At 34.5% G+C, this 27,097-nt stretch overlaps 1 protein-coding gene and 1 pseudogene across 2 annotated transcripts in view; one reads left to right on the forward strand and one right to left on the reverse strand.

Moving 5' to 3' along the window:
- The window catches only part of USP32 (ubiquitin specific peptidase 32), a 168,439-nt gene that overhangs the window by 50,551 nt on the left and 90,791 nt on the right, over positions 1–27,097 (reverse strand). For both annotated transcript variants that reach the window (XM_019732553.2, XM_019732552.2), the window contains exons 5-10: positions 26,602–26,761; positions 10,762–10,893; positions 9,190–9,297; positions 7,544–7,659; positions 7,044–7,106; positions 4,173–4,256 (exon numbers count right to left, since the gene is read on the reverse strand). In XM_019732553.2, coding sequence (XP_019588112.2) covers positions 4,173–4,256; positions 7,044–7,106; positions 7,544–7,659; positions 9,190–9,297; positions 10,762–10,893; positions 26,602–26,761 — 663 coding nt within the window. The remainder of the gene's footprint in view (positions 1–4,172; positions 4,257–7,043; positions 7,107–7,543; positions 7,660–9,189; positions 9,298–10,761; positions 10,894–26,601; positions 26,762–27,097) is intronic.
- Positions 5,864–6,274, forward strand: LOC109447856 (small ribosomal subunit protein uS8; annotated as a pseudogene).

Here is a 27,097-nt window from a genome sequence, read left to right on the forward strand (position 1 = left end):
AGAGTTTTATTTACCTTTTGATGTAACATTTACATAACAGAATACACAAATTAGGTTTCTGAGATTCATCCACGAATCAGTAGCTCAATCTATTTTAATGCTGAGAAGTATTCATTGTTTGAATATGCCACTGTTTGTTTTATTCATTCTCATATTGATGGCTATTTGGGTTTTTGATAGCTGTATTTTGTAAGCAAACTTTAAAAAAATGGAAATATATATGCTGAAAAGTGAACAAATCTTAAGTGTCCAGTTCAATGACTTTTCACAAAGTAACCTTCACCCACTCAAGAAATACATTGCTACCTCCCCCAAAGCCCCAATTTTGGGTCCTTCCCAGACACTACAGCACCTCTTTGATGTATCCTGAATTCTGTCACCACGATTGGTGTTGTCTGCTATTGAATTTTATGGTCCAGTGCTTTTCACTCAACATTATGAAAGAGTCATCCACATTATTGTGTGTAGCACTAATATAGTAATTTTCATTGCTGTAAAGTATACCAATGTATGCATGTGCCACAATTTATTTATTTTTTATGTATTTATTTATTGCTGATAGGAATTTGGGTCATTTTTTATTTTGGGCTATTAAAAATAGTGATTATAAGAACTTTTGGTGCTCAGATATATAAGCTTCTATAGGATATATACATGGGGCAGACTTGCTGGGTCATAGGATATGCTATGTTCACCTTTCATAAACACTGCCAAACCCCAGAGTGGTTGTAACGATTTATATTGGCAATGTGTGAGAGTCCAGTGCTTGTTATCCTCACTAGTACACTTCATATCACTTAAAAATTAACCAGTCTGGTCTGCTGGATGTCTAATAGTATTCCAACTGGGGATTTAATGTGTATTTCCATGACGACTAAAGAGGTTAGCCTTTGTTCATAATACTTATTAGCTATTTGGATATTCTCTTCTGTGAAGCACCTGTTCAAGTTTTTTGCACATTTTATATTGAGGTTCTGCTTTATACTAATTGATTTTTATTCTCTGTATGCTCTAGATACAAGTCTTTGCTGAATATAGGTATCACAAATATCTTCTCCCACTGTGTGTCGTTTTCACTTTCTTAATGGTGTCTCTTGATAACAACAATCCTGAATTTTACTTACGTCCTTTATGGTTAGTGCTTTCTGCGTCCTGTTTAAGAGCACTTTGCCACCACAAAGTCATTAAATTATTCTGCTACATTATTTTCTAGATGCTTTCTTTTTCCTTTTTCACATTTATTAAATTTATAATCCACCTGGAATTAATTTTCTATTTTTTGTATTAAATTAAATTTATTGGGTGACAAAGGTTAGTAAAATTACATAGGTTTCAAGTGTAATTTCTGTAATACATCATCTATATATCATATTGTGTGCTTACCATCCAGAGTCATTTCTCCTTCCATCACCATATGTTTGATCCCCTTTTCCCTCTTCTACCACTCCCTTGGAATTAATTTTTATGTATGGTATAGGAATAATGATGTATTTTTCCCCCATATGGATACCAACTGACCCAGTACCCTTTATTAAAAAGACCACCCGGGGGGTGGGGGGTGGGAGATGAAGGTAAGGGGGATCAAATATATGGTGATGGAAGGAGAACTGACTCTGGGTGATGAACACACAATGGGATTTATAGATGATGTAATACAGAATTGTACACCTGAAATCTATGTAATTTTACTAACAATTGTCACCCCAATAAATTTAATAAAATAAAATTAAAAAAAAAAAAAGACCACCCCTTCGCATCTGCAATATAATGTCTTCTATGTTATGTCAAGTGATCACATATATGTCAGTTTGTTTAAGGACTGTCAATACTGTTCTATTGGTCTATTTGTCTAACTTTATGCAGATATCACATTGTCTTAATACTGTTTTTTATAATAAGTCCTACTATCTGGTAATCAAAGTCCTCTAACACTGTTCTTGAATATTATCTTTGCTATTTTTGTCCCTTCCCATTTTTGCATATTTTAGAATCAGCTTATCAAGTTCTACAAAAACGACAACAATAAACTTTTTGGGACTGTGATTGTGAATGCACCATTCTATTAATCAATTTAAGGGGAATGACATCTTTAAAATATTGAGGCTTCCAATGCATAAATATGGATTATCTCCCTCTGTATTGGTTTTTTATTGCTGCTGTAATAAATTACCACAAATTGAGCATCTTAGAACAACACAAATTTATTATCTTACAGTTCTGTAAGTCAAAAGTCAGACAAAGGCCTCACCAGGCTAAAAATCAAGATGTCAGAAGGGCTGTCTTCCTTTTTGGCGGTCAAAGGAAGGGTATGTTTCCTTGCCTTTTCTAGCTTCTAGAGTTCACTTCATTCCTTTACTGTTGGCCCCTTTTTGTTTCTTTAAAGCTAGTAGTAACTTTGTATCTCTTTAACCCTTTTCCCACCTTCAGCCCTCTCCCTCTGATCCCAGCCGGGAAAGGTTCTCCACTCTTAAGGACTCATGTGACTAGATCGGGCCCATCTGGATAACCAGACTAATCTCGCTGTCTCAGTGTCCTTCACTGGATACATCTTTAAAGTCCTTTTTGCCATATAAGAATATATGTTCACAGGTCCCAAGAATTAGGGCATGGATATTGGGGTCGGGGCATTATTTTGCCTACCCGCTTTAACATGATACATTTTGATAAATGTACAAAACAGAAGACCCGGATAATGTTTAGCATGCTTCCTCTGCAAAATATTGGACACTGACATTATAAAAAAGGATTGAAAATAGGTATTATCACAGGAATGGTTATCTAATTCTATTGATGCTTGCATGTTACTGTTAGGTAACCAAAACACTCAGCCAAGAGTGGGATATAGGCAAATAAAATAAGAGCATAATTCAAGCTTTCATCACTAAACTTATCAGCTAACTACCAATTTTTAAGACAGATAGGAAATAAAACAACTTTGTAAATAGTGTTTACTCATATACTAATTGAACATGTATCTTTAAAAGCATATCTGAATATGGAATAAAGTATATTAATTGCATTTTTAACTTATATTTTCAATTTATGATGGGTTTATTGTGATGTAACCCCACTGCAAGTTGAGGAGCATCTGTAATTATGAGATAAAATAGTTGAGGATATTACTTTAAATGAGATAAAAATAGTTGATCAACTTTCATATTACCAAGCAAGTCATTTGTTTATAGTGATTTGTATTATTTTTGTACACTTTTAGATTTTATAAAGCCATCAACTTAAATTCCTGCTGAAAATTATAACCGATAGTGAAACAACTAATTGATTTGAATGGATATTACAGGCTTATCAGATTGTATATGTTCTCAACATATAATAATTAATCATTAGCTGTCAAGAAGGGACCAATTTTTATTTATTCCAACACAGCCATGTCACAGATAAGTTATTCCTTATTTATAATGAAAGATCATGATAGATATAAAGATATAAAACCTTTGACCTTCACAGGAGTGCTTTTACAAGGAAAGAAAAATAAGGAGAATCTCAAATATCACTATTTAATTAATTTAAATATTTATAAAGGACTATGAAAAACAGGAAACTGTAAATTATTTTTAAAAACTGGAGAAAGATAACTAATTTAAGTAGGAAAACAGTTAAAATCTGGCAAGATCTATGACTTAATGTACACTCCTGGCAGCTTTTCTTTCCTTCTCCCTCAATCTTTCTTGGATCTTCTAAAAAATGGGGAAAAAAATTTAAGAAACAGCCTTGTTGCTAACATAATCAACTAAAGAGATTGCTTACTTTGAAAAATTTACAGTTGTCTACTTATGATCCATCTCCCTGTTCACACTGCCTTACTTGTTAGACAAGTAAGAAGACAACAGTGAAGGAAAATAGCAAATTATGATGGCTTTTGCGATTTAAATTATTCTCTAAAAGTCTACATGCTGCTTTATCATGAGTTTTGATAAGATCAATAAACACAATCACCTATATTCTGCTTTCCTATCTCCCACATCACGATTCTGAGAAGCTTCAGTAGGCACTCGTGCTCTATCTTACCATCTTTCAGGTAGTGCACAGGATAATGTAGTTCTACTTACCAAATGTGGTTTTGCAGTCCAGTTGCAACAGCTATTACATAATGGAAAAGACATAGAATTACTGGTACTACTACCCTGTGTACCTGTCATTTACCTTAAACATACCTGGAACAGGAGATTCAAAAATTCATTGGCAAGAACATTTTTCACACTCCAGATCTGATAGTCTTCTAGAGTAAGATGGCCCAACTGAAATAGAAACAATATTCAAAAAGAATATTTTTATGTTAAGAATGTTCTTATTTTTATAGCATTTGAATAAAATCTGATTTATTAAACTTATATTGGTCATTTTTCTGAAAGTAAACCAATAATTTAAAGTAAATGTTATATGTTCATTTGACAAGTAGGCCAGCTAGGATAAGTTTAAAAGTAACAAAACTCTGTTGAAGCAGTCAATGATAATGAGGACAATTTATCATCAACAATATTCTTCCTCCAATAAGAAGTGGGAAGTAACTCACAATATTTTCTGCTTCAAGGGTTACCCATGGAAAACCACAAAAGACTCTGGGTAGGGAAAGTGGCGTATTTACTAATTTTGAAAGCAAAAGCAGACCTCAAGATTATACCCTTTCATCCTAACAATTTTCTAAGATCATCTTAGAAATATCTTCCACTATAATCAGACTTCTTAAGGTTTAAAGGAACTTAATATATATCAAATATGAATACCTACATTACATTTCTCCAAAATACAATTTAACATTATGTTTTTATAAGTTGAGTCAAGCAACATTTTCGGTTGCCAAAGTGTCCAAAAATTATATATATGTATAGAAGGCAGTATATACCTGCTTGTCGGCAAAAATACAACCAAATATTTCTTACTTCATGTATTCGACAATTACCTAATAATCCTAGATGAATAATAATGTTTTTAGCTTTTTTTTTTTTTTAATTTTATTTTATTAAATTTATTGGGGTGACAATTGTTAGTAAAATTACATAGATTTCAGGTGTACAATTCTGTATTACATCATCTATAAATCCCATATGTTTTTAGCTTTTATTACTGAATGATATTGATATTCTCTTTTCACTATAATAACCATATATAATAAAATAAGATTTTAAAGCATTTTGATTAATACCTACATATTTATTAAACACTCAGAAAAAGGATATTAGAAATTGTATCTCTATTAGGTTGGTGCAAAAGTAATTGTAGTTTTTGTAATTACTTTTAACCTTTTAAACCACAATTACTTTTGCACCAACCTAATACATTAGGCATTTTTCTAACAGAAACTTTTCCAGGTTTCTGTTCGTATATATACCAAATAGAAGTAGACACCTTAGTTTTTGGCACAGAGAGGTGAATGAAAGCAGAAAAATGCCTGAAATGCCAAACAAAGCTCAAGTCCTGTAAAACTTCACTTCTATTCAGCAAAAGTTAATAAGACTATGATTATTCCTTCTGGAATTGTGATTGAAGAAAGAAAAAACAAACTGATGTTACTTGTTTCTAAACCTCTATAACACCACTGTGGTCTATATCCTACCAATCAGCTACTTGGTATATGTCAATGTTTGAATGGAAAGTCTCAAATTAACTCAAATATGCCTCACAATATGTGGATTATTTTCCATTTCACAGGGACACATAGACATCACAGTAATGCAAGCTACAGGAGTAAACCTACTATAATATTCTTACTAATAAATGTTGTCAAACTAAAAAATTCAAGGATTTATTCTTTGTAGAGTACATGCTTATTCCTGCTATTCCATGCTTATTCTGGCCACTCTGAAAGAACTCAGGAGAGCTCTTTCAGCCATCTTTCTGTGCTGCCATAATGGCGCGCAGGAATATCCTGGCTGATGCTCTCAAGAGCACCAACAGTGCCAAAAAGAGAGGCAAACCGGGTTCTTCTTAGGCTGTGCTCCAAAATCATTGTCCAGTTTCTAACTGTGATGCCGAAGCATGGTTACACTAGCGAATTTGAAATCACTGATGATCATGGAGCTAGGGAAATTGTTGTGAATCTCACTGGCAGGTTAAACAAATGTAGAGTGATTAGCCCCAGATTTGATGTGCAACTCAAAGACCTAGAAAAATGGCAGAAAAACCTGCTCCTGTCTTATCAGTTTGGTTTCAAAGTACTGACAACCTCAGCAAGCATCATGGACCATGAAGAATCATGGACCATGAAGAAGAAACACAAAAACACACAGGAGGGAAAATCCTGGGATTCTTTTTCTAGGGATGTGATACAACGTACAAACAAAATGCCTCAATGGGGAAAAAAAAAAGAACTCAGGAGAGGGCCTTGCTATTTAAAATTTTTTTTTAGACATACCGGGGGGGGGGGGTGCCAAAAAAATGTATACACACGACTTGTATTCATCTTTTCTTATTGGTATATATTGACTATTACAATTTTAATACAATTTTTTTCCTTTTTAAAAATGTGTATACTTTTTTTGGCACCATCTGTATATGCAGCAACACCCACATTAAGATAAAAAATCATTTCTGTCATTCCAGATATCCTTATGGTCCTTCCCAGGTAATCCACCCATCCCTGAAACCATTATTCTATCACTATTTATTAGTTTTGCCTCTATTCCTGAACTTCACATAAATGGAATCATACAGTAGGTATTCTTTTTTGTGTGGCTTCATTTGCTCAATATAAGGTTAGCCTTACTATAACTTACTAAAATGGGAGAAATAAAGATTATAAACTATAGATGACAAGGGGTGAGTCTACTTGATTTTTATAAAATGCCTAGCTTATAACAAATATTTGTATATGTCTAGCTTACATACAAAACACTTAATACAGTTGTTTAAAGATGGAATGTGCTACTTTTGGAGACAATTTGGAGGTATTGTAACCACAGATCCAAATAAGTACTTGGTGGGGATGATGCAGAACAGATTTGAATATGTATAAAAGCTACATAATATTCTGAATCAGAGTACATGGTATTTTTAGAAAAGGATAAATTAGTCCGAGCTAGACTCACCTTTGTGGTGTCATGTGTATTCAATATGCCTTCTACAATGTCAGATAGATCTGTATGTAATTCCTTTAAAAACAGAAATCCAAAGGCATAATTAGAAAAGAATATATATCACTTTTATCACTCAGTGGCCAAAGTATACTATATATATACATTTTTTTTTGGCCAAGTATTTTTTAATTACCATAAATAGATTCTTATATTTGCTTTAAAAACTTAAGAGAATTTTCCTGTAGTTTCATTCTTACTTTACACAGTAAGTTCAGCTTATTAAGTTTTCTAAGGCAAATTCTCTATCCAGCTTTGCACCTTTGTTTATGAATATTTTGAGTGGCATAATATAGCAACTAGAAGTAATAAATCCTTTCCACTCTCTCTCTTTTTAAAAATTCTCTACTCCATCGCTTCTCAGTCTTTCGGCTAAGATCAAGTGTAAAATTCTCCACTCCATTTTGCTGTTGGAAGTTTACATGCAACAAACAAAACATAAAATCAGGACTTACTGGGATATCATTGGTGCGGTTGTCCTTCCACACCTCTAAAAGTGCAACCACCATGGCTCTCAGTTCAACCCTAGAGAGAACTCCATCACGGTCAACATCAAACACCTTGAAGCAAACTAAAAAAAAAAGAAACTCTTTAGAATCTCTTCTATATGCTGATGCACAATACATTTTACTAGCAGCTTCCCTAGCAAAATTATTCAGTTGCTCAAGTAAGTATATTCTGGATTAAGTTCTCATCTGGAGCATATATATGTATATGTCATTCAAGTCCTTTGAACTTGTAGGACTAACTGCACACACTTCATAAATCTCCCTCTCAAAATTATTACCCACGTTGAGGAGCCCTATCTTTCACCCAAATCTAGAGTTAAATTCCTTGCAAACTGAAAAAAAAAGGGGGGGTGGGGGTCAAGTACTATACAATAAATACTACCTCACAGGTTTTGAGGAGTAATTCAAGCCCCTAAATTAATTTCTAATCTTTAAAAGTGATCATTGCAAAGTTGATTCCACTAATACTGAAAATATTTCATCTACAGTAAGGAACAGTAACAAGCTGGTACTAAGACAGTCTGCCTTTCCAATGAAACTAATGCACACTCCATTTTTTGTCAAAGAACAATTTCAACTCTTCAAAGAAGTTTACATACAACATGCTAAGAATCAGAAATATCAGCACTTTGCTATTTAACTCCAAATGAATCACTCTAGTTTGTTAACTTCCATTAGTCCATCAACAAAAAAGAATTAAAAAAGATTTTTTAAGGTAATAATTAACCTCAAAGCAAAAATTTCAGCCTCCTTATTAGACCTTTAATGGGGACAAATAATCTATCATAAATCCAGGTATACCATCATGGAAGAAAAAAGAAATCTGAATTTTTAAGATTAAATAATTATCTTTTTTATATATACACCCCATAATAATTATGCTATTAATCAATTGAGTGCATTATAGTACAAATAGTATTACTACCAAAGGTCAAAATATCAAATAGCACACCCCAAACAGGCAACATTTATGAGCTATATTTCAGAAAAACACAGAGATAATGACCCTACTATAAATACATCAGAATTATGTACCAATTAAATACAAATGGCTACATTTTCTCAATACAGTTAAGATTTAATAATGTAATATACTTATGCTTACAAATTATGCTATAATAACATTTTAGCTAGATTTAAAAGACCACTTTAGTATTTAAATGAAATTGTTTTCATCATCAATTTCATTTTGCTAATAAAATATTAATGTATGCAAGTTACAGAAAATGAGTTGTACTTCAAATTATGCAAGGCACTGAATTTATAGACTACCAGAAAGTATTTTCTAAATGCTTAACATTTTCAACTGCATCATGGCTGATGTAGTTCATTTATCACGAACTACAAATTCATCAGGAAAACCAACCCCATTATTAATAACAAAGATGCCAAACTACTTCACAGTGAAAAACTATAGATGATTGAATCCTTACTTAGACTGACTTCTGTAAAACCTCAACATGAAGACTATATGCCGACCTGAGAAAGTGATGAAAATTCAAACCTTAATTCACAGATGATTTTACACGGATGAATGCTAACTTTTTCTCCGTATATTTTGCAAATTTTGTGACAGTGTTTAACACACTTACATTTTTGTCTTTCAGCCAGGGGTCCCCTGCAACAGGCTGACAACCCACAGGATATCTCCTTAAAGTCTATGTGATTGTCACGATTTTCATCAAAAGCATTAAACAAACCTGTAAAATAGGAAGAGACACCATAAACCACAGCCAACAAACTTCCTAATGTTAAACTGACATGCTTATGAAATGAGGCATGACTCTAATCCATAAACTGACCAAATAAAAAAAAAAACAAAAAAACACAAAAAATGTTTATCACTAGTTCCCACTGTCTCAGGAAGTATTCTTTTTCTTCTAGAATAATTGTAACCAAAACTTAAGATTCTAGCAGAAAATACATTACTATCACTTAATGTTTGGTTATGTTTGCCTGTCTATATAAATTTTAAAAACCAAAATAACTATAGTATGCCAAAAAAAAAAAAATCAATTAAGAACCTCCCCCAAAATCAGAAATTGTAATTATTTAGAAAGATTGAGAAGACAAAAGGAAAAACAAGAAGAAAAGTTTAACTGTATATGCAAAGATATACCATGGTGTTATTAATAAGCTCTTATAAAGTACTTTCATGAAGCAAAGAAAAATAATACACTATATTATAAGAGAAAGAAATTCTGTACTGTAGTTTTCTTTGTACTATATTTTTTATAATATTTTAAATTTCAGAAATGAAAGGGGATTTTTATAATCCAATCATGTGGTTTTCAAACATTTTGTTAAAAAGTAGATATAAAATAATTTTGTTTTCAAATGAAATGATTTAACTATTTCCAATTCCAAAAAGGTAAATAATAAGTGGAAGCCCAGAGCCCTATCTGCTCTGGCTCTCCTAACAAGTACTTCTCAAGTACACTAGGAATCTGAAGAATACAGATTATACCAAGAACCTAATTCCGTGCCCTCAGTTTAAAAAGTAGAAAACTTAGAAAGGGGTTAAGAGATTTGCAGAAAGTAAGAAAAGTTAAAAAAGGTCAGAACAATTAGCAGAACCCAAGCATTCAGATTCCAAATATACTTTTGTGATATTACCTACAATTACTATTTGTATTTCTAATTTTTAAAAAAGTCATAGCAAAATTTAGAGCTAGCAGGGTCCTCAGAGATGGTTCAGTCCAGTGTTTCTCAACCTTTTTTGGAGATGGGGGGGAATAATACCACTGTCTTACGTAAAAGAAAAAAAGTGGAGGCACTCGATCTGAGGGAGAGGAAGGGTTATGTGTAAAAAACCTGGAGCTGTCTGTTCACTGGCTACCACCCTGATCCCTACATCAGCTGCTGCTCATTGGAATCCAGTTTCATAACCACTGACTTGGTCTAACTTATTTTATATATGAGGATATTCAGTGCAGAGAGCTAAACTAATTTGTGCAAGATTATATAGGTAAAACATGAAGCTCAAAACTACAATCTTAATTCCCATTTTAGTTTTTTTCCCATTGAACTATGCTATTTTCAAGAAACTTGCAAATCTGTGACATCATGGGCTTTTAGAGTTAAGATGTGTTGGTTAGAAATAAGAGATGGGCTCAAGTGTGTTTACCACAAAGAACATTTGTAGATAACAGAATGATTCCTACCTTCACTTAGAGATGGACGAATAGGTGGTGAAACCAATGGACCAAATGTCTCTAAATCAAATCTTCCAGTCCGGGATTGAGCCTTCAGCAACCAATAGCGTTTCTCCAGATCAATGATGTCTGATTCCTCCACTGGGAGTCAAATTAAACAAAATTAGAAAAACTCAACCTTCTTTCTCTTCTGGGCAGTTAGTTCATCTGACTACCGTGTTTCCCCAAAAATAAGCCAGACAATCAGCTCTAATGCATCTTTTGGAGCAAAAGACCCAGTCTTATATTATACCTGGTCTTACATTAGTGTTAATTAATATAAGACCAAGTATAATATAATATAATATAATATAATATAATATAATATAATATAATATAATACCGGGTCTTATATTAATTTTTGCTCCAAAAAATGCATTAGAGCTGATTGTCCGGCGAGGTCTTATTTTCGGGGAAAAACAGTAATATAATTCCAAGGATATATTTTAATTTACCAATTCAAGTGATAAAAATAAACATTGCCTAAAACAAAATTCTGAAACACAAATACCGTATATCTAAAATGGTGTGAAAATTAAATTCAAATCAACATAAAAGAAGCTTTAAAAATAAAAAAATGTATTTTTGCAATTTCCCATTAAGTAGACAATCCAACTTGTAGAATAAACAACTAACACATTTATTTTTGGCTTCCCACACCACTTTGATCGGTATTATTTTTTATAATTTTCCATCTCTATCTTGGGTTTAAAGATTCTACATACGCAGTCTCTCCTGGCTACAATGTAAACATCCTAATAGCAGGATCCAGGTCTGAGTCATCCTGTCAGTATGGTAACTACTCTGTAACTACTTACAAATTCAATGCTTATTAAATATGACAAGGAACATGATAAAAGATGTTATAAGTAACAAAGTCAATAAATGATAGAGGAGTAAGAGTAGGATTATATGATGTGACAGGTAATGAGGGCATCGTGAAAACATGAACACCTTTCTTTCCTCATTCATCATGAGGTATATTTTTAAAATCACAGATAAGCTCCAACCATGGTTACATTGTATATGTGTCTTTTTTTTCCCCTTCAAGCTACTAAATAAGATTTAGAAAGCAAAAAAGGCAAGTCCTTCCATTGCTCTCTCTTTCTGCCTGCAGTCAGCTTTGAGACCTTGGCAAGGTATGAGGAACCTAAGCGGTGAGATTTCACTGCATTAAAAAGAGAAACTGTAGTTCAGGGAGGTTGAAATAGCTGAAAATTTCAGGCGAGTTTACAGAGCAAACAGTTATGCAAAGAAAGAGCTCTAAAAATTTACACAGAAGTCTTGTTGAGTTTTGGCAGAATACTAAGCTGTGTATGCATAGAGTGAGATTCATTGAGACTGGGCTAGGAGATGCTTAAATTCTAACTAGCCAGAGTAGAAATACCTTGTTGAACATTAGAAGTATTCATAGACTCAGAGGGTCACACTTAACAGTAGGGGAAAAACTAACTCTAGAGTAAATGATACTCTCCAGACTTGCCCAACAAAACTTGTTTTAAAATCCTTGAAAATATTAAGATTCATAAGTAAGTTAACTACCTAGCAAACTAAAACAGCCTCTGTTGTCTGCCTTGAAGGAAAACAACAGAATCCAATTAGCCACACAACATGCACAATGTCTAGCATCTCCTCCCCTCCCCCCAAATGAAACAAACAGGAAAAAGTTATCTAAAACCAGGATAAAAAACAGTCAATGGAAAAAGTCACAGAAATAGGAGATGATAGAATTAGCAAGCAAGCCTTTAATACATCCATTATGAATGTCTCAGGAATTTAAGGATAACCATGGCTAAATTAAGGAAAGAAATGAAAACTATAAAAAAATAAATAAATAAATAAAAACAGTACCAAAAGGAACTACTACATATGAATACAAATATGAAATTTTAAGAAATTACTATAAGAATTTTATAGAGTAATGGTGACCCTATATCTTCTATTTTTGAAATTTAAACCTCTGATATAATTTGATTTGACAGTGGTTTGGGCTTGGGGCTTTTTGAAAGCTTTTTTTCTTTCATTTCTTTGCTTCCCTCTCCTCCCCCCAAACCTTGATGATTCTGTTTACTGTGCATTTACTATGCATACCAGTCCCAATGGTTCTGTTTACTTCCAACTGGTGTGCACACCTGGCAGAACTTGCCGTATACCAGAAGCGATGTGTGACACCGAGCATTGTCGTGACGGAGGATGATTTACGGCACACTTTAAAAAACATCCTCTTTCAACCGTAGCTCACACCCAACTGGCTGCATGGAATAAGTTGTAACTTGTCACACTGTTATTACAGTTTGCTGTGTCTCATCCCATATTGTAGATCCCTGCCTTTCCATTGGATGACCTCAGCAGCAGCATTCACCGTATTTTGCAATCACAACGGAAGGGCTAGGTGTTACACATCACTTCTGGTACAGCAACTTCCAGCCAAATAAAAACATTATGGGGTGTTCTCATCCACCTTATTTACCCCATCTGGCACTGTGAGAATTCTGGCTCTTCCCCAAAGTCAAAATGACCATGAAAGGAAAACGTTTTGAATTGATTCAGGACATTGAGGCAGCCACTACAATGCAACTAAAGACACTCATAAAAGAAAACTTCCAGAACTGCTTCAGAAAGTGGCAAGAACGATGGGATAAGTGTGTTCGAAGCAAGAGGGGGATTAATAGCAATGTGTCTTTTACTGTAATAAATTTTTTTAAATTTAAACATTCAACATATTTTTTAATCATACCTCATATACATATTTATTTTTCAAGGATATTGTTAACTATGATAAAAGATTGGTATCATTAGTGACCCTTGACCTCCAATAACTTACAAGTTACCTGGGAAGACAAGAATAATCCTCTTTAAATTTCCAGGGCCTTTAAAGCATTTATTGTTACTCTACTTCACAGCAGTTTTAATACAAATTGCAGGGGAAAACTATTTTACTCATCAGCAAGATAATTAAGAGATGGTCAAATCAGTATGTGTATCTGTACGATACTTGTACAGTAGTCATAAGTGGTGAATAATGTAATCAAGTGGTAAATAAATGAAAACATGTATTAAAAAAAAAAAAATTCCACATACATTCCACCAAATTCCATAACATTTTAAGAAATTATCTTCCTTTTGCTTAACCAGCAAAGGACTCCTGAGATTTAAAGCTAATGTTTCTCTATTTTTCCTTCCTGTCCCCTCTGCCCTGACACTCATTATGTCTAAATCCTATCAGAGAGGTTTTACTTAAAGGATGTAGGAATGAAATTCTTTTGAAAGCAAAATATAAAAATGAAAAAAAAATCATGCACTGAAAATATAAAATTTTGTATACATTATCACACATCAGTGCATGGAAAAACTGAGATTATTTTCAGAAAGACACTATTCTAATTTATTCTGAAATAGAAGAAAAGTTCATGGGACTGACTACACCTGCCACAGATGAAAACAAAAAATCTTTGACAATATGTACTTGGGGTCAAGAACACTGATTCTAACTAGTTCCCATTTTACAAAGAAGAATGCTCTCCTGGAAATTTCTTGACTTGGCTTCTCCTAGAATGGATCTCTTAATGATCCACAAAATACGAAGAGGGATTCCAAGAGTGATAATGAAGTTATCTACACTTTTGGCATTTAAAGGGAACTAATTACTTATTAATTACTAAAAGTAATTATAACAACTGACAGTGTTGTAAAATATTTTAAGAAGTGAAAAAATGGAAATACTGATAATACAAGTTGAGTTTTTAAATTTGTATTACTTGTTTTTATTAGACTAGGAATATATATTTTGTTGCATGAAAAATACTAAAAATGTAGGTTATTTTTAAAAAGGAAAAATAAAAATAAAAAATAATTGCATGTTTTCACATAACTGTAACCATAGTATTAGATGTATTTAGTTGAATGTCACGTAGGTTGTTTGGGAAGATTATTTCCAATACTTTCATTCTATCATCTGTATCACTGCATGATTCCTCAGATTACACAAAACCCTAGTTCATAGTTTTAAATAATCAAAGGGCTAAATTAATTTTTAAAATTTTACAACAAAATTATCTAGAAAGACTACGATACAAGAAAGATAAAACTTTCACCCAGGACTACACACTGTCATATTTTTTTTTCTTTTTTAACCAAATAACAAATATACTGCATTCATTACTACATTGTAACCTCCTGACGAATCAACCTTTGCAAAGGTCCAATTATTTTGGAATTGAGCTAATTTTTAAAATCTACATAAGCATGTAGCGTTCATTTTTTAAAATGTAAGTATCTACTTCAAATACCCAGAAAACTGAATTTATTTAAAAGGACTACTTTACAAGTTTTTAGGAGTAGAGAGAGTAATCATGAGTCTGATAAACTGAGATAGCATTACTGTCTCTTTTCCATAATAAGCTGTCTGTTCATTCCACTTACGATGTAAAAGAAAGAGAAACCGATTTCTCCCATCCTAAACTTTCTTTCACGTCGTAGATCTGCATATAAAAAAACCTGACACTGAATCAAAAGAGGAAGACAGGAAGGAGCCTTGACAGAAACTACAGTAGCCACCCCCATCCGCAGTTTCGCTTTCTGTGGTTTCAGTTACCTGAGGTCAACCAGTCTGAAAACATGAAATGAAAATTTCTAGAAATAATCAACTTGTAAATTTAAATTGTGTGCCATTCTGAGTAGCATGATGAAACGTCGCACTGCCCTGCTCCATCCCACCCGGACATGAATCATCCCTTTGTGAAGCAGCTCCACACTGTATATGCTCCCTGCCTGTTAGTCATTTCGTAGCCAACTGGACTATCAGCTGAACTGTGGCAGCACAGGTATCCGTATCACAGTGCATGTGTTCAAGTAACCCTTATCTAATGGCCCCAAAGCGCAAGAGTAGTGATGCTGGCAATTCGCACATATCAAAGAGAAGCTGTGAAGTGCTTGTGTTAAGTGAAAAAGTGAAAGCTGTTGACTTAATAAGGAAAGGAAAAAAAACCATGCTGAGGTTGCTAAGATCTACAGTAAGAACAAATATTCTATCCATGAAATTGTGAAGAAGGAAAAAGAAATTTGTGCTTATTTCTAGAAGTATAGAAATAAGAACATACAATAGTCCTCCCGCCCCCATCCATAGGAGATGTGTTCCAAGACCCCCAGTGGATCCCTGAAACTGTGGATAGTACCGAATGCCCCTACCCCCCCACACACATACATACTTATGATAAAGTTTAACTTATAAATTTGGCACAGTAAGAGATTAACAACTAATAAAATAGAACAATTATAATAATATACTGTAATAAAAGTTATGTAAATGTGGTCTCTCAAAATATCTTATTGTAGTGTACTCACCCTTCTTGTGATGAAGTGAGATAAAATGCCAAACCTGTTCCTTAATCTGTGTAACCATCCCTTACTTGTAGTAAATGGCTTGATATCACTCATTTCAGGGGATCCCTCACTGAAGTCTTCATATAGGCTCAATGCCTTCTGGCTCAACACTTTGTTGTCAGTCAGAATAAGTTTTCTGTTCATGTCTTCAACCCACAAATTTAATATCTTTCCCATGTTAACTAAGCACTTACTATGCACTGTGGCCGTAACTTTTGCAATTTCATGTGCGACAGAAACATGAAGGAGGAACTAAGTATATAATGGACGCTCAGTATTTCCAATTAACTGGTATTTACATAATACACGAAATTAGAACACAGAAAAATCACACCTACTGCCTCCCAAATTTTTTACTTTTGAAGACTAAGTTTATTAATCTCCTTAAAAAACACAATTTCTTTGCTGAGGTAGAAATGTGAAAGTAGAACATATTTAGAAGCAAAAAAAATGATCAGATTGGTCGTGGTCACCAATTAAAACCATGCTTTTAGAACTCCCTTTTAAAAGCCTATGTGACCTGTTCATTTTTTGGTTATAGACCGCATTTCATTGATCAATATTTGCCAAAAATAAGCTCTGATAAATTATATATATTATTATTGCCCAAACATTTTAAATGAATTGGCCACTGAATTTCTGGGTAGATGGAAGGCAACTAACCTCATTTTCACTTAAAAGAAAAAAGAGGTAATAATTGCAGTAGTTGCTTTATTTGCAATTCATAAACCAATACCAAAAACGTATACCTTATTAGCTAAATAGGAAAGAATTTATCACGCACCTATAGGTGTAATTTTTTCTGAGTCACCACAGCAACACACCACCTTCCCAACACTCTAAATAGCTCCCTGCCTGCACTTTGGGTCATGCTAATCAACTCCCACCTTACCAGAGGCTCCAGCCGCAGAGATAATTCTTTAATGCCAGAATTGATTCCCATAAAAAAAAAAATGCAACAAATAAAATAAAAAAGCCAGGCAAAATACCCCAGGGTTTTCAAACCGTCACACAGTACTTTAACATTGTTGAAGCAACCTTCTCAAAAGCAATGACCTTCTGAGATCTACTTAAAATGGTGGCAAGCCTTACTCATTTATAATCAGGTAAGAGGATAAGGAAGGAGGGATGTGCAGATTTACTAGTGGCTTATGGAACTAAAGTCCTTTTTTCTTATTTAAAGGTTTTAACATTGCAAACTAAAATGAGGCAAGGGAATATAATAGTAACATATTTTTAGTTGAGATAATCGATGCTACAATAGGGACAATATAAATTTGAATTAGATATGAAAAGAAAAATAATCAAAATGAGTTCTATGGCCCTAAAATTAGCCAAAAATACTGTATTAATTACCTCAGAATCCAGATTCTATTATTACTAAAAGAAATTGAAGCAGGGCCAGGTTGGGACCCGCTGAAATGGAGGCCTTGCAATGTCCCCAGCCTAACCTTTCCTTGACTTATAGCTAAGGACAGATCATCCCCAGAATGTCCCCTGTCCCACCCAGTTCCCTGTCTTAGAAAATTACCCTGAAACTTATGATTAATACCCTTAGGCTTAATGATCACAATCTCAGTGGTCTAGCATTCTTTCCAGCCTACTGCCATCATTATTCCTGGGTTACTGACCCCACTGAGTAATCAGGTTGCCAGGGGGAAAGCTCCAATGCAGATCCCCAGAACCCTCACATAGCTTTTAGAGGAACGCAAGGTTTTCCCTGATATACCCGAAGCCAGTCTGAGCGTGTTAAGGCAGTCTTTGGAGGCGTAACCTGCTGCCTTCTCAGACCACTCGTGCTCTGATAATAAATGCTTATTCTATAGCCCAACTCTTGTATGGGTCTGTTGGTTGAGCGGCGCAGGCAGCATGAGCACTGGATTTCGTTGCCCTCCAGTTTCAAAATCACTGAGGTAAGCAGGCTTATCCACTCTTGTGATATATTTTAAGGAAACTCCAAAAACTCTTTTTCAGTATATTTAAACACATATTTACAAAAAAGAATAGGCACACATATTTTCTCCTAAATCATATAGTTATATTCCATAAAAATATGATCAACATTAACGAAAATTAATTCTCAATTCGTTCTTAAAACACAGTTCTTAAAAATCATAGTTCTATCACCTAGTTCACTGTTGATAAATGAGCAATCATTCAACGATCTTGCTTGGATCAAATGAAATTATTTCTTGAAGAGAAATAAAAATAATCACTTGTACGTATCCCCAAGGGCAAAAAAGGAAATTGGAAAAGTGAATCTGCAAAGTTGTCTGGTGTCTGAAGAAGATGGCTCACCAAACCACAACTACCACTGGACTAACTCCTTTTACCTGCACTTACAAGCTACTCATAAAAGATGAAAGAATAAAATGAGTGTGTCATTAAACTGTCTTCGAGTCCTAAAATAAAAATAAGCATGCACTCTGGGATCCAAACATCCCAACTTTGGCACCTATTAGTCATTTACCTTGTGAAAAGTTTCTTTAACTTCTCATAGTCTTAGCTTCCTCATTTTCAGAATGGAGATAAAATGAACCTCAGAGACAGCATAAGGATTAAACAAGATAATGTCCACCAAGCATAGTGCCTCTAGAAAGTGCTCTATTTGCACTTTATTTAATTAGAACCTTCCACAGAGCAAAGTAATTTGGGGGGAAAAGGAAAAGGAAGAATTTTTTTTGTAGACACAAGCTAAGAGACAAAAACAAGGAAGAACTTTACTTTGTGAGTGAGAGAGCGTTAAAGATTACAGGCAGTTCAACCTAGACCTTGTAGGTAGCTCAGTCAGAATGTATACATTTCAAAGGTTAGCATCTAAAGAATGAGCCTTCAAACAGAAGCAGAGAGCTGCCAGACTGTGTTTAGCTTGGACTATGCATGTACAATAATAGGGGATGAATACACTTATCAAAATTTGTAAAACGATTTACATTTTGAGTTTATAGTCTATGTCTCCAAACTCCAACACTATGTGGTACTAAATAACCACAAACAAAATGGATGGGGAAAGGATATTACAAGAAAAAGCCAAATGACTAGGGTTTGGTAGACTGTTCTCTCAGATATCAAAAAAAGAATGTCATAACACCTGTACCAACCTATTTCAAACATTTAATTACACAGAACATGTTTATACATGTTCTCTGACTCTGAACATCATCATCAAGATGTATAGCATCATTGCAAACATTGTCTGTCCAGTACAAATGGCTTTAAAAGTTAACTTGTCATTGCCTATACTTAACCCAAAAAAATTTTGTAGGAAATCTAATCTTAGGTATTTAAACAGCAAATTATGACAGAAAAATATAATAGACTTGATAAAAACATGATTAAGATCTACTCAAGCATAAAAACTTGAACTTTGGGTTAAAGTTCTAATTCAATTTCTTAAATGTAAATAAAAGGTAAAAGTAGTTTGAAATTTGCAGCTCTGAAAAATGTGCTTGCCATGACAAAAATCTAAAACCTTGTGTAGAACAAATCAGTTAATTATTCTAACTCTGTATTGAATACAAACAGTTCCCTAGTTTCATTTGTGATTTACATCAGCGAATAAAATTTGAATATAGTAGTGTGCTCAACCTACTGTGAATTCAAATTTTACTTTATAATTGTTTGTGAAAAAGTAATTAAAGGCACTTGTATTCTAACATAAATGTTACTTACAAGTGAAAAATTGTAATTCCTTTATGTTTCCTAGATACCCTGGATCATTACACAAATTTAAATAGTCATTGATCCTTTAAAATAAATATTTTCTGTTAATAACATTCTCTATTTTTATCACAAGTTTCCACACTCATGACACATTACTTGAAATGTATAATGTAACAAATATGCTCTGAGTGAAAGGGCCTGCAAAGACACTAATAGTGAATTGCTCAGCTAGAAGCTGAGAATTTATAAATGATAAATCAGTCATCAGAATGTAAACCTGCCCATGTCAGAATTTCTATAAGAAATTCAGCAGTAATTAATTCTGATTTTGTAATAATGCTCTCCTCTCCTAGTAAGACCCGCTAAGAAAGTAGCTACTTGCTGAAGCCAGTAGCAATTGAGTTGTCTGTTGCACTCGCTTATTTTGGTTCTTCATTTTTATAAGTTATAAAATAAAAGAAAACAAACTGTAAGAAAAACAATTTCTTCCCACGTGGACGAGTTCGTTTTTGTATGAACCGATCTGCAGCCCTCTGTTGAAAACTGCTTGCTCCCAAAACAGTTACTCTCTGGAGACTAAGTGGGTGAAGCTCACTGAATTCACAAGCCAAGTGTTCCCTAATACAAGAGGACGCATATTCACGTAAAGCACCCCTTCTATACCAGACACAGGGCTGAGTCCTTTTAAAAAGTATTAGCTCATGTACTCCTGAAGGGTAGCACAATACGCAACCCCAAATATGCCACTTTGGCTTAAGGATTAGTGTGAGTTGAAGGCAACTGAGAAGAAGCAGATGCAAGAAAAGCACTCTGCCCTCCTCCTATTGGCCTAATTTGTAAAGGTGTCTTCCCTGTCCCTCTACCAGAAGGACAGATGTTAATGAATCACAAGAGGCAACTCTAGATCCTTTGCAACCTGGAGATGGCACCAGAGGAGTGAATCTACATACCAAACCTTATTACCAGCCCTATCTACCATTAGTTTCTCCATATATTTGCCTTCCAACAATTTGGCACCTCAAAAAGTTCAAAGCCCTTTTCCTTTGTCTTGTCACATCTCTACAAAATTATTGTTCTTTGCTAAGATGCTACATAAGCTCAAGTTCTAACCATCTGTTTGAATTACTCATCACTGAATGCTCCCATGCACAATGTATTAAAACTTATGTTTTACTCTTGCCTGTCTTTTATCAGTCTAATTTAACGGGCCCCCAGTCCATGAACCTAAGATGAGTAAAGGAAAAACAATCTCCTCCCCTATACTTCTTACAACACACCTATGAGGTAAGTTTTGTTATTAGCCTTGTTTTCCAGAGGAGGAAAACAAATTTAGAGATTAAATAAATTTCCCACAGCGACATGAATAATAAGTGGCAGAGCCAGAGTGTCTGACTCAGAGTCTTAAGAACTTCCAAACATCATATCAATATTTCTCAAACTGTAGCTCATGGTCCATCTACATCAGAATTACCCTAGATGTCTATTAAAGTACAGAGTCCTAAGGCCCTCTGAATAAAAAAAATCTTTGAAGACAGAACCGGTAACCTGCACTTTTAATACCCTCTCCAAATAATTCAAATGCTCAATAAAGGTTAGTAACTATCAATATACCATAGTGGCCTTATCATTGATTAATTTTTTATTTGGGGATATTTCCCTTAGAAGAAACAAGGATACGACAAAATTCAACTAAGACGCCAGGAATTTAAATTTTAAATTATTAAATTTAAAAGTTAAATTTAAAATTATAAATAACTGAGAAGATTAAAAGCATATTATTATTTCAGGCTTTTACCATACTCTACTGACTTATTTCTTTGGCCACCAGAAAAATCAATAGGCACATTTTAGGAGTAGATAAAATAATTAGTTCAGATAGATAATTCTCGTGTTTAAAGTAAACTGACCCTCCATGTACCTTAACTTAATGCTAATCAATTTTCTATATTTCACATCACTGATCTCACAAAAAGTTTTAGAAGGAAAATCTTAGAACTAACTTTGCAACCGTCAGCAGTTCCTTAAATTGATAAATATTATAATTCATTTCCCCCTAAAATATGATATGTCTTTATTTAAACCTTCACATACTATGACATTGTTACACCCTATTCAAACATGATAATTTATCATAGTCCTTCGTATGGGTTTAGTCCTACAGTCCTGAAACAACATACACCTCTTGCTCACTCCTGGGGAAATCAAAAGTTTAAATCAGTATTTAGAATGTAGACTTTTAGTGGCTGAAAAAATTTCAATACACTTCAGTCTAATAACATGCATGGACTTAGTCCGTTGTACTAAGAAAAACTCAAAGATGACTAGGACATAAGCCTTGTACTCAAGGGACATGTAACTTCTGGGGAGAACAGCCATTTCCAACAGACTCTAAAGTAAGGCAAAACACTTCTTAATTGATTTAATTGAAATGTAAAGTGTGCAGAAATGTAAATAGAAAAGTAATTCAAACAATAAAAATGGAGAAGGCATGACAAAAGTGGGGGAATCTGAGTTCGGCTTTAATGACAAATTAGTATTTTAATTGTTACGAGCTGAAAAATGAAGGACGATTAGGAGCGATGGTTTATAGGATAGTGGTAAAAGTTCATGGTATAGTACTGAAATATTGACCAGTGCTCTGTAGTTGAAGCAGAGAACGTATGTGAGGAGAAATGGGTATGAAAACTTAAGACTAGGAAACTAAGAGACTTTAGAGACACCATGCTCAGGAGTTTAAGCTTTGTTCTATGGAAAATGAACCCTCAAAGGTTTCTGAGCAGAGAAATGAAGAATGGTTTTTTAAAACATGCAAACTGAAAAAAACAACCAGTGTCCTTAATTCTTTCCTATCATTAACGTGTACTCAGATAAATAAGGAAAGCTATTATAATGATGGCAGCAAGAAAAAAAGAAAGACGCAAGAAATAGGGCTGAGTTAAGATTGACAGGATCTAATACGAAGCCTGGTAAGGAAAAGTCAAAGGTAATCTCAAAGTGGATAACTGGAATTGCAAATATTATTAATCAAGACAGAAAAGACAGGAAGAACATGTTTGCTTTTTTTTTTTTTAACCTTTAGATGGCTTGAAGCAAGGAAACATGAATTTGGTTTTATATATGAGATTCAGATGTTAAAATACGTATACCCAGGAGGCATTAATTTAAATGAATATACACTTTGAGAGCTACCTCAAGACCAGAAAACTTCATCTAGGTATCACCTGCAAAGGTATGAAGGATAGGTGAAGCAATGGGCGTGGCTGTAAGGAAGCAAAGGATGCTTGTCAGCCAAAGACAAAATAGAGCAAAAGGGCAATCCATGAGAAACAACTCACATTTCAAAAGTAGACAGAAGGAGAGTCATAAAGAAAACTCAGAATAATAAAAAACGAGGGAAGTACAGTGTGTCAAAAGCAACAGGAGAAGAGAATTTTAAGAAAACGGAAAGGTCAACAGTGCTAACATGCTGCAGACATAGTGGTAGTACAGTGATCCTAACAAGAAACCACTCAGTTTAGAAATTAGCTCATTATTGCAGGTCACACAATGTATCCACATTAGTACTTATTTTAAATAATTCAAGATAAATCCCAGGGGTGCCTACAAATGTATACAGATGGACACTTTGGTCAGCATTGCTCAAGCAGTGAACAGGAGTGTCTGGACGCTGATGATAACCACTTTGAGCACCTCCTGTAATTGCAGAAGTCAAATGTGATGTGTATCCATCTATTGTTATTGGTATATATTTAGTACTAGAATTTTAACACAGTTTTCCTTTCTTAAAATGTGTATACATTTTTTTGGCACCCTCTGTATTTTTAAACAAGGTAAAGGCATTGTAACTTTTAGATACTATTGAAAAGCCAAAAATGTTCCCAACTGATAAAAACTAAATAAAAAAGACCATTTTCAAATAAAAATGGGAGCCAGGTAATGGCATAACATCTTGAAAATCATTTTGACTGATTAAGGTTAAATAAGCCTGTAATCTTTAATAATATAGTGCTTTCAAAAACAAGTAATAATAGCATTTGCATTTGCAAAGTACGTCAGAATTAATTTAACTTTAAGAAACTGACAAAGGCTCTCTTCTCCTTGAACAAATTTTAGTCCTGCTCCTCTGAAGCTTCCTTTCAATTAGGCTTCAAAGTTGGGCCCCATCCTGTCATTGGCCCGCTCAGCCCACACTTAGCAAAGAATCCTGCTAAGTCATCTCCCTAACCTTGATATCTGATCAAGTTCCTCATACCCCATCTTTGATAAATAAGTCCTTGGCCTGCCTTTCGCAAGAATCCCCTTACATTTGATGTCTCCTCTTTGTAATTTTCCCTCCACTGACTCCCTTTACCCTACTCCTTCGCTATAAATCCCCAATTGTGCTTGTTACATTTGGAGTTAAGACCAATCTCTCTTCCCTATTGCAATATGCTACTGCACAAGTCTTCCTCACCATTTTAACAAGTGTCAGAGTAATTTTTCTTTAACGTAAGTCATTAAGGGAAAGTAGTCACACTCAGCTAATATTAACAGAACAGTAATTCACCATACAACCACAATTAAAAACAAAAGTTCAGCAGAATATCCATAAGACTGACAATTTAAAAACTATTGTATGTTATATGGAGCTTATAGTGAGTACAACAAGATTCCCTAATTTCTGATGCAAAACAATTTTTTTAAAGACGCTTTTGTCCACTGAAAACAGATAGAATCAAGTTCATTGCCTATTCATGCAGGAATTTATCAGTCTGAACTTCTGGCAATAATAGGATGAAATGGGTGGGAAAGTAGCTGGTGTTTAATTAGTTTCTGAATTATAAGTTACATAAAGCAATAGATACAAACAGCACTTGACACCCAAGGTCCTCAATTCAGTCACCAGATACTCATTTAAGGCTTGGCACAGAGGGAGAAGGAAAGAGTAATACAGGCTCTCTATGATTTAAGAGAGATGACATGTACAAATAAACAGAATGCTATAAATAATTATAATACAAGCATGAAAGTGATAAGATCATTCATGAAGGGTACAACAAAGGTGTTAAGAGAGTTCAGAAAAAGGAGAGATGATTTCTCTTAGGAAGACAAGAAAAGGTTTCATGAAAACACAGGGGCATGTGATTTAAGTCTTCAGAGATGACCAGGATTTATAGGGAGAAGGAAAGTGAAAGGCATTCCAGTGTTAAGAAGTAACATGAGCAAAAGCCCAATGAAGGTAACTTTTCTATAACCACAGGAAAGAAGAACAGGAGTTAACACTTGGGCCTTTTTGGTGAACTGAAAAGTGTCCCTCAAAAATTCATGATCATCTGGGACCTCAGCATACGACCTTATTTGGAAATAACAGGGTCTAGGGGGATGTAATGGATTAAGAATCTTGAGGGAAAATCATCCTGGACTTAGGTTGGGTCCTAAATCCAATGACGTGTGATCTTAACTTAAGAAAAGGAGAGGATACAGACAGACACACACAGAGAAGGCCATGTGAAGATGGAGGCAGAGATTGGAGTGATACAGCCACAAGCCAAGCAAAGCCTGAAGTCACCAGAAGCTGGAAGAGGCAAGGAAGGGACTCTTCCCTGGGTCCTTCAGAAGCAACATGGCTCTCTGTTTACACCTTGATTTCAGCTTCCAGAATTGTGAGAGAAAACATTTCTGTTGTTTCACTTTATGAATTGTGGTCCTTTGTTACAGTAGCCCTAGGAAACTAATACAGCTTGGTTAAGGACAATTAGTAGAAGGCGACTCTGAAATAATATATTGGCCTCTGCCCCTGGTTCCTGACAATACTTGGTCTTTAACCAAACTCTAGTTAAATCTCCTGAGTGATAGGAGTTTCTGACTCAAAGCTCTTAAATCCCTTGGAATTTCCTTTTTGGTAATAGGGGTCTTTTGTTCGAATGCCAGAGGTGACTTTTGTGGGCTCCTGGGTAGGGGCTGATCACCAGAAAGACCAAACTATAATTAGAAAGTTGTAACTTTCAGCCCCACTCCCCAGTCTCTGGAGTTGGGAAAGGAGCTGGAAAATGAGTTAATAATCCATCATGCCTATGTGATGAAACCTCCATAAAAATACCCAAAGTATGGGGTTCAGAGAGCTTCCAGATTGGTTAACATATCCACATGCCAGAAGGATTGCTGCATCCCAGGTCCACAGGGACAGAAGCTCCTATGCTTGGGACCCTTCCAGGTCTTGCCCTATATATCTCTTCAACTGTATCCTTTAACGTATCCTGTATTATATGGTAAATCAGTAAACGTAACTATTTTCCTGAATTCTGTGAGCTGTTCTAGCAAATTATTAAACCCAAGGAAAGGGTGATCGGAACCTCTAATTTATAGCTGGTTGGTCAGAAGCACAGGTGACAGTGTGGACTTGTGATTGGCATCTGAAATGGGGGGCACAATGGCAGTCTTGTGGGACTGAGCCCTAAACCTGTGGGGTCTATGCTAACCCTAGGTAGGTAGTGTCAAAACTGAATTGAATTGTAGGACAACCAGTGGTGTCTGCAGAGTGTTGGAGAATTGCTTGATGTGGGGAAAAAAACCCCACACATTTGGAGTATGCAAGTATTCAGTAGAGTAGACAAAAAACAGAGTTTTCCTTTTCAGCTAAGCACTCAATGCTCCTGCATCTTATTTAATTAACACTTTAGAAGAAAAAACTATTAACAATAAACTTCTCCTTTACAGGCATATTCTCATATTACCAGGCAATTGTATTAAAAAGTGAACATAAGACAATGAAATGCCATTACTTACAATGTGTGACTCCGGCCAGAGTTTGGTAGAAGGTGGGAGTATCACTATCATCAGTGAGGGTCACATATACACCCCCAGACAATAGCCAACGAGAGAAGGTAAAAGCGTCTTTGTTTAGAAGAAGCCAATTCCTAAACTTTTCATAGTTTACCTTTTCACCCTAAAGTTAAAACAAGAAAACACAGGTTTAGTCAAATTTTAAGGTATCTTCACCTGAAACTTAAAAAAATATAAGGTATCTTACTTGGAACATGCACAACTTGAAATTTGCAATTAGTTGACATTTACCTACAATGGAAGAATTACCTAAATACTTGGAAATCTAACTTTCAAAAATAATTGTTTTCAAAAATAATTGTACTTTAGTACTTCCATTTGCATAAAATCTATGATAATTGCAAATTATTTCATCAATTCATGAAAGCAGTGCACTGTTACTAATAACCTATATTTTATTTACTGAGGTATATCCTGAAATCAGTAAACTGCATTTCTT

The sequence above is a fragment of the Rhinolophus sinicus genome, linkage group LG15, assembly GCF_036562045.2.
Source record: "Rhinolophus sinicus isolate RSC01 linkage group LG15, ASM3656204v1, whole genome shotgun sequence".
Lineage (NCBI taxonomy): Eukaryota > Metazoa > Chordata > Mammalia > Chiroptera > Rhinolophidae > Rhinolophus > Rhinolophus sinicus.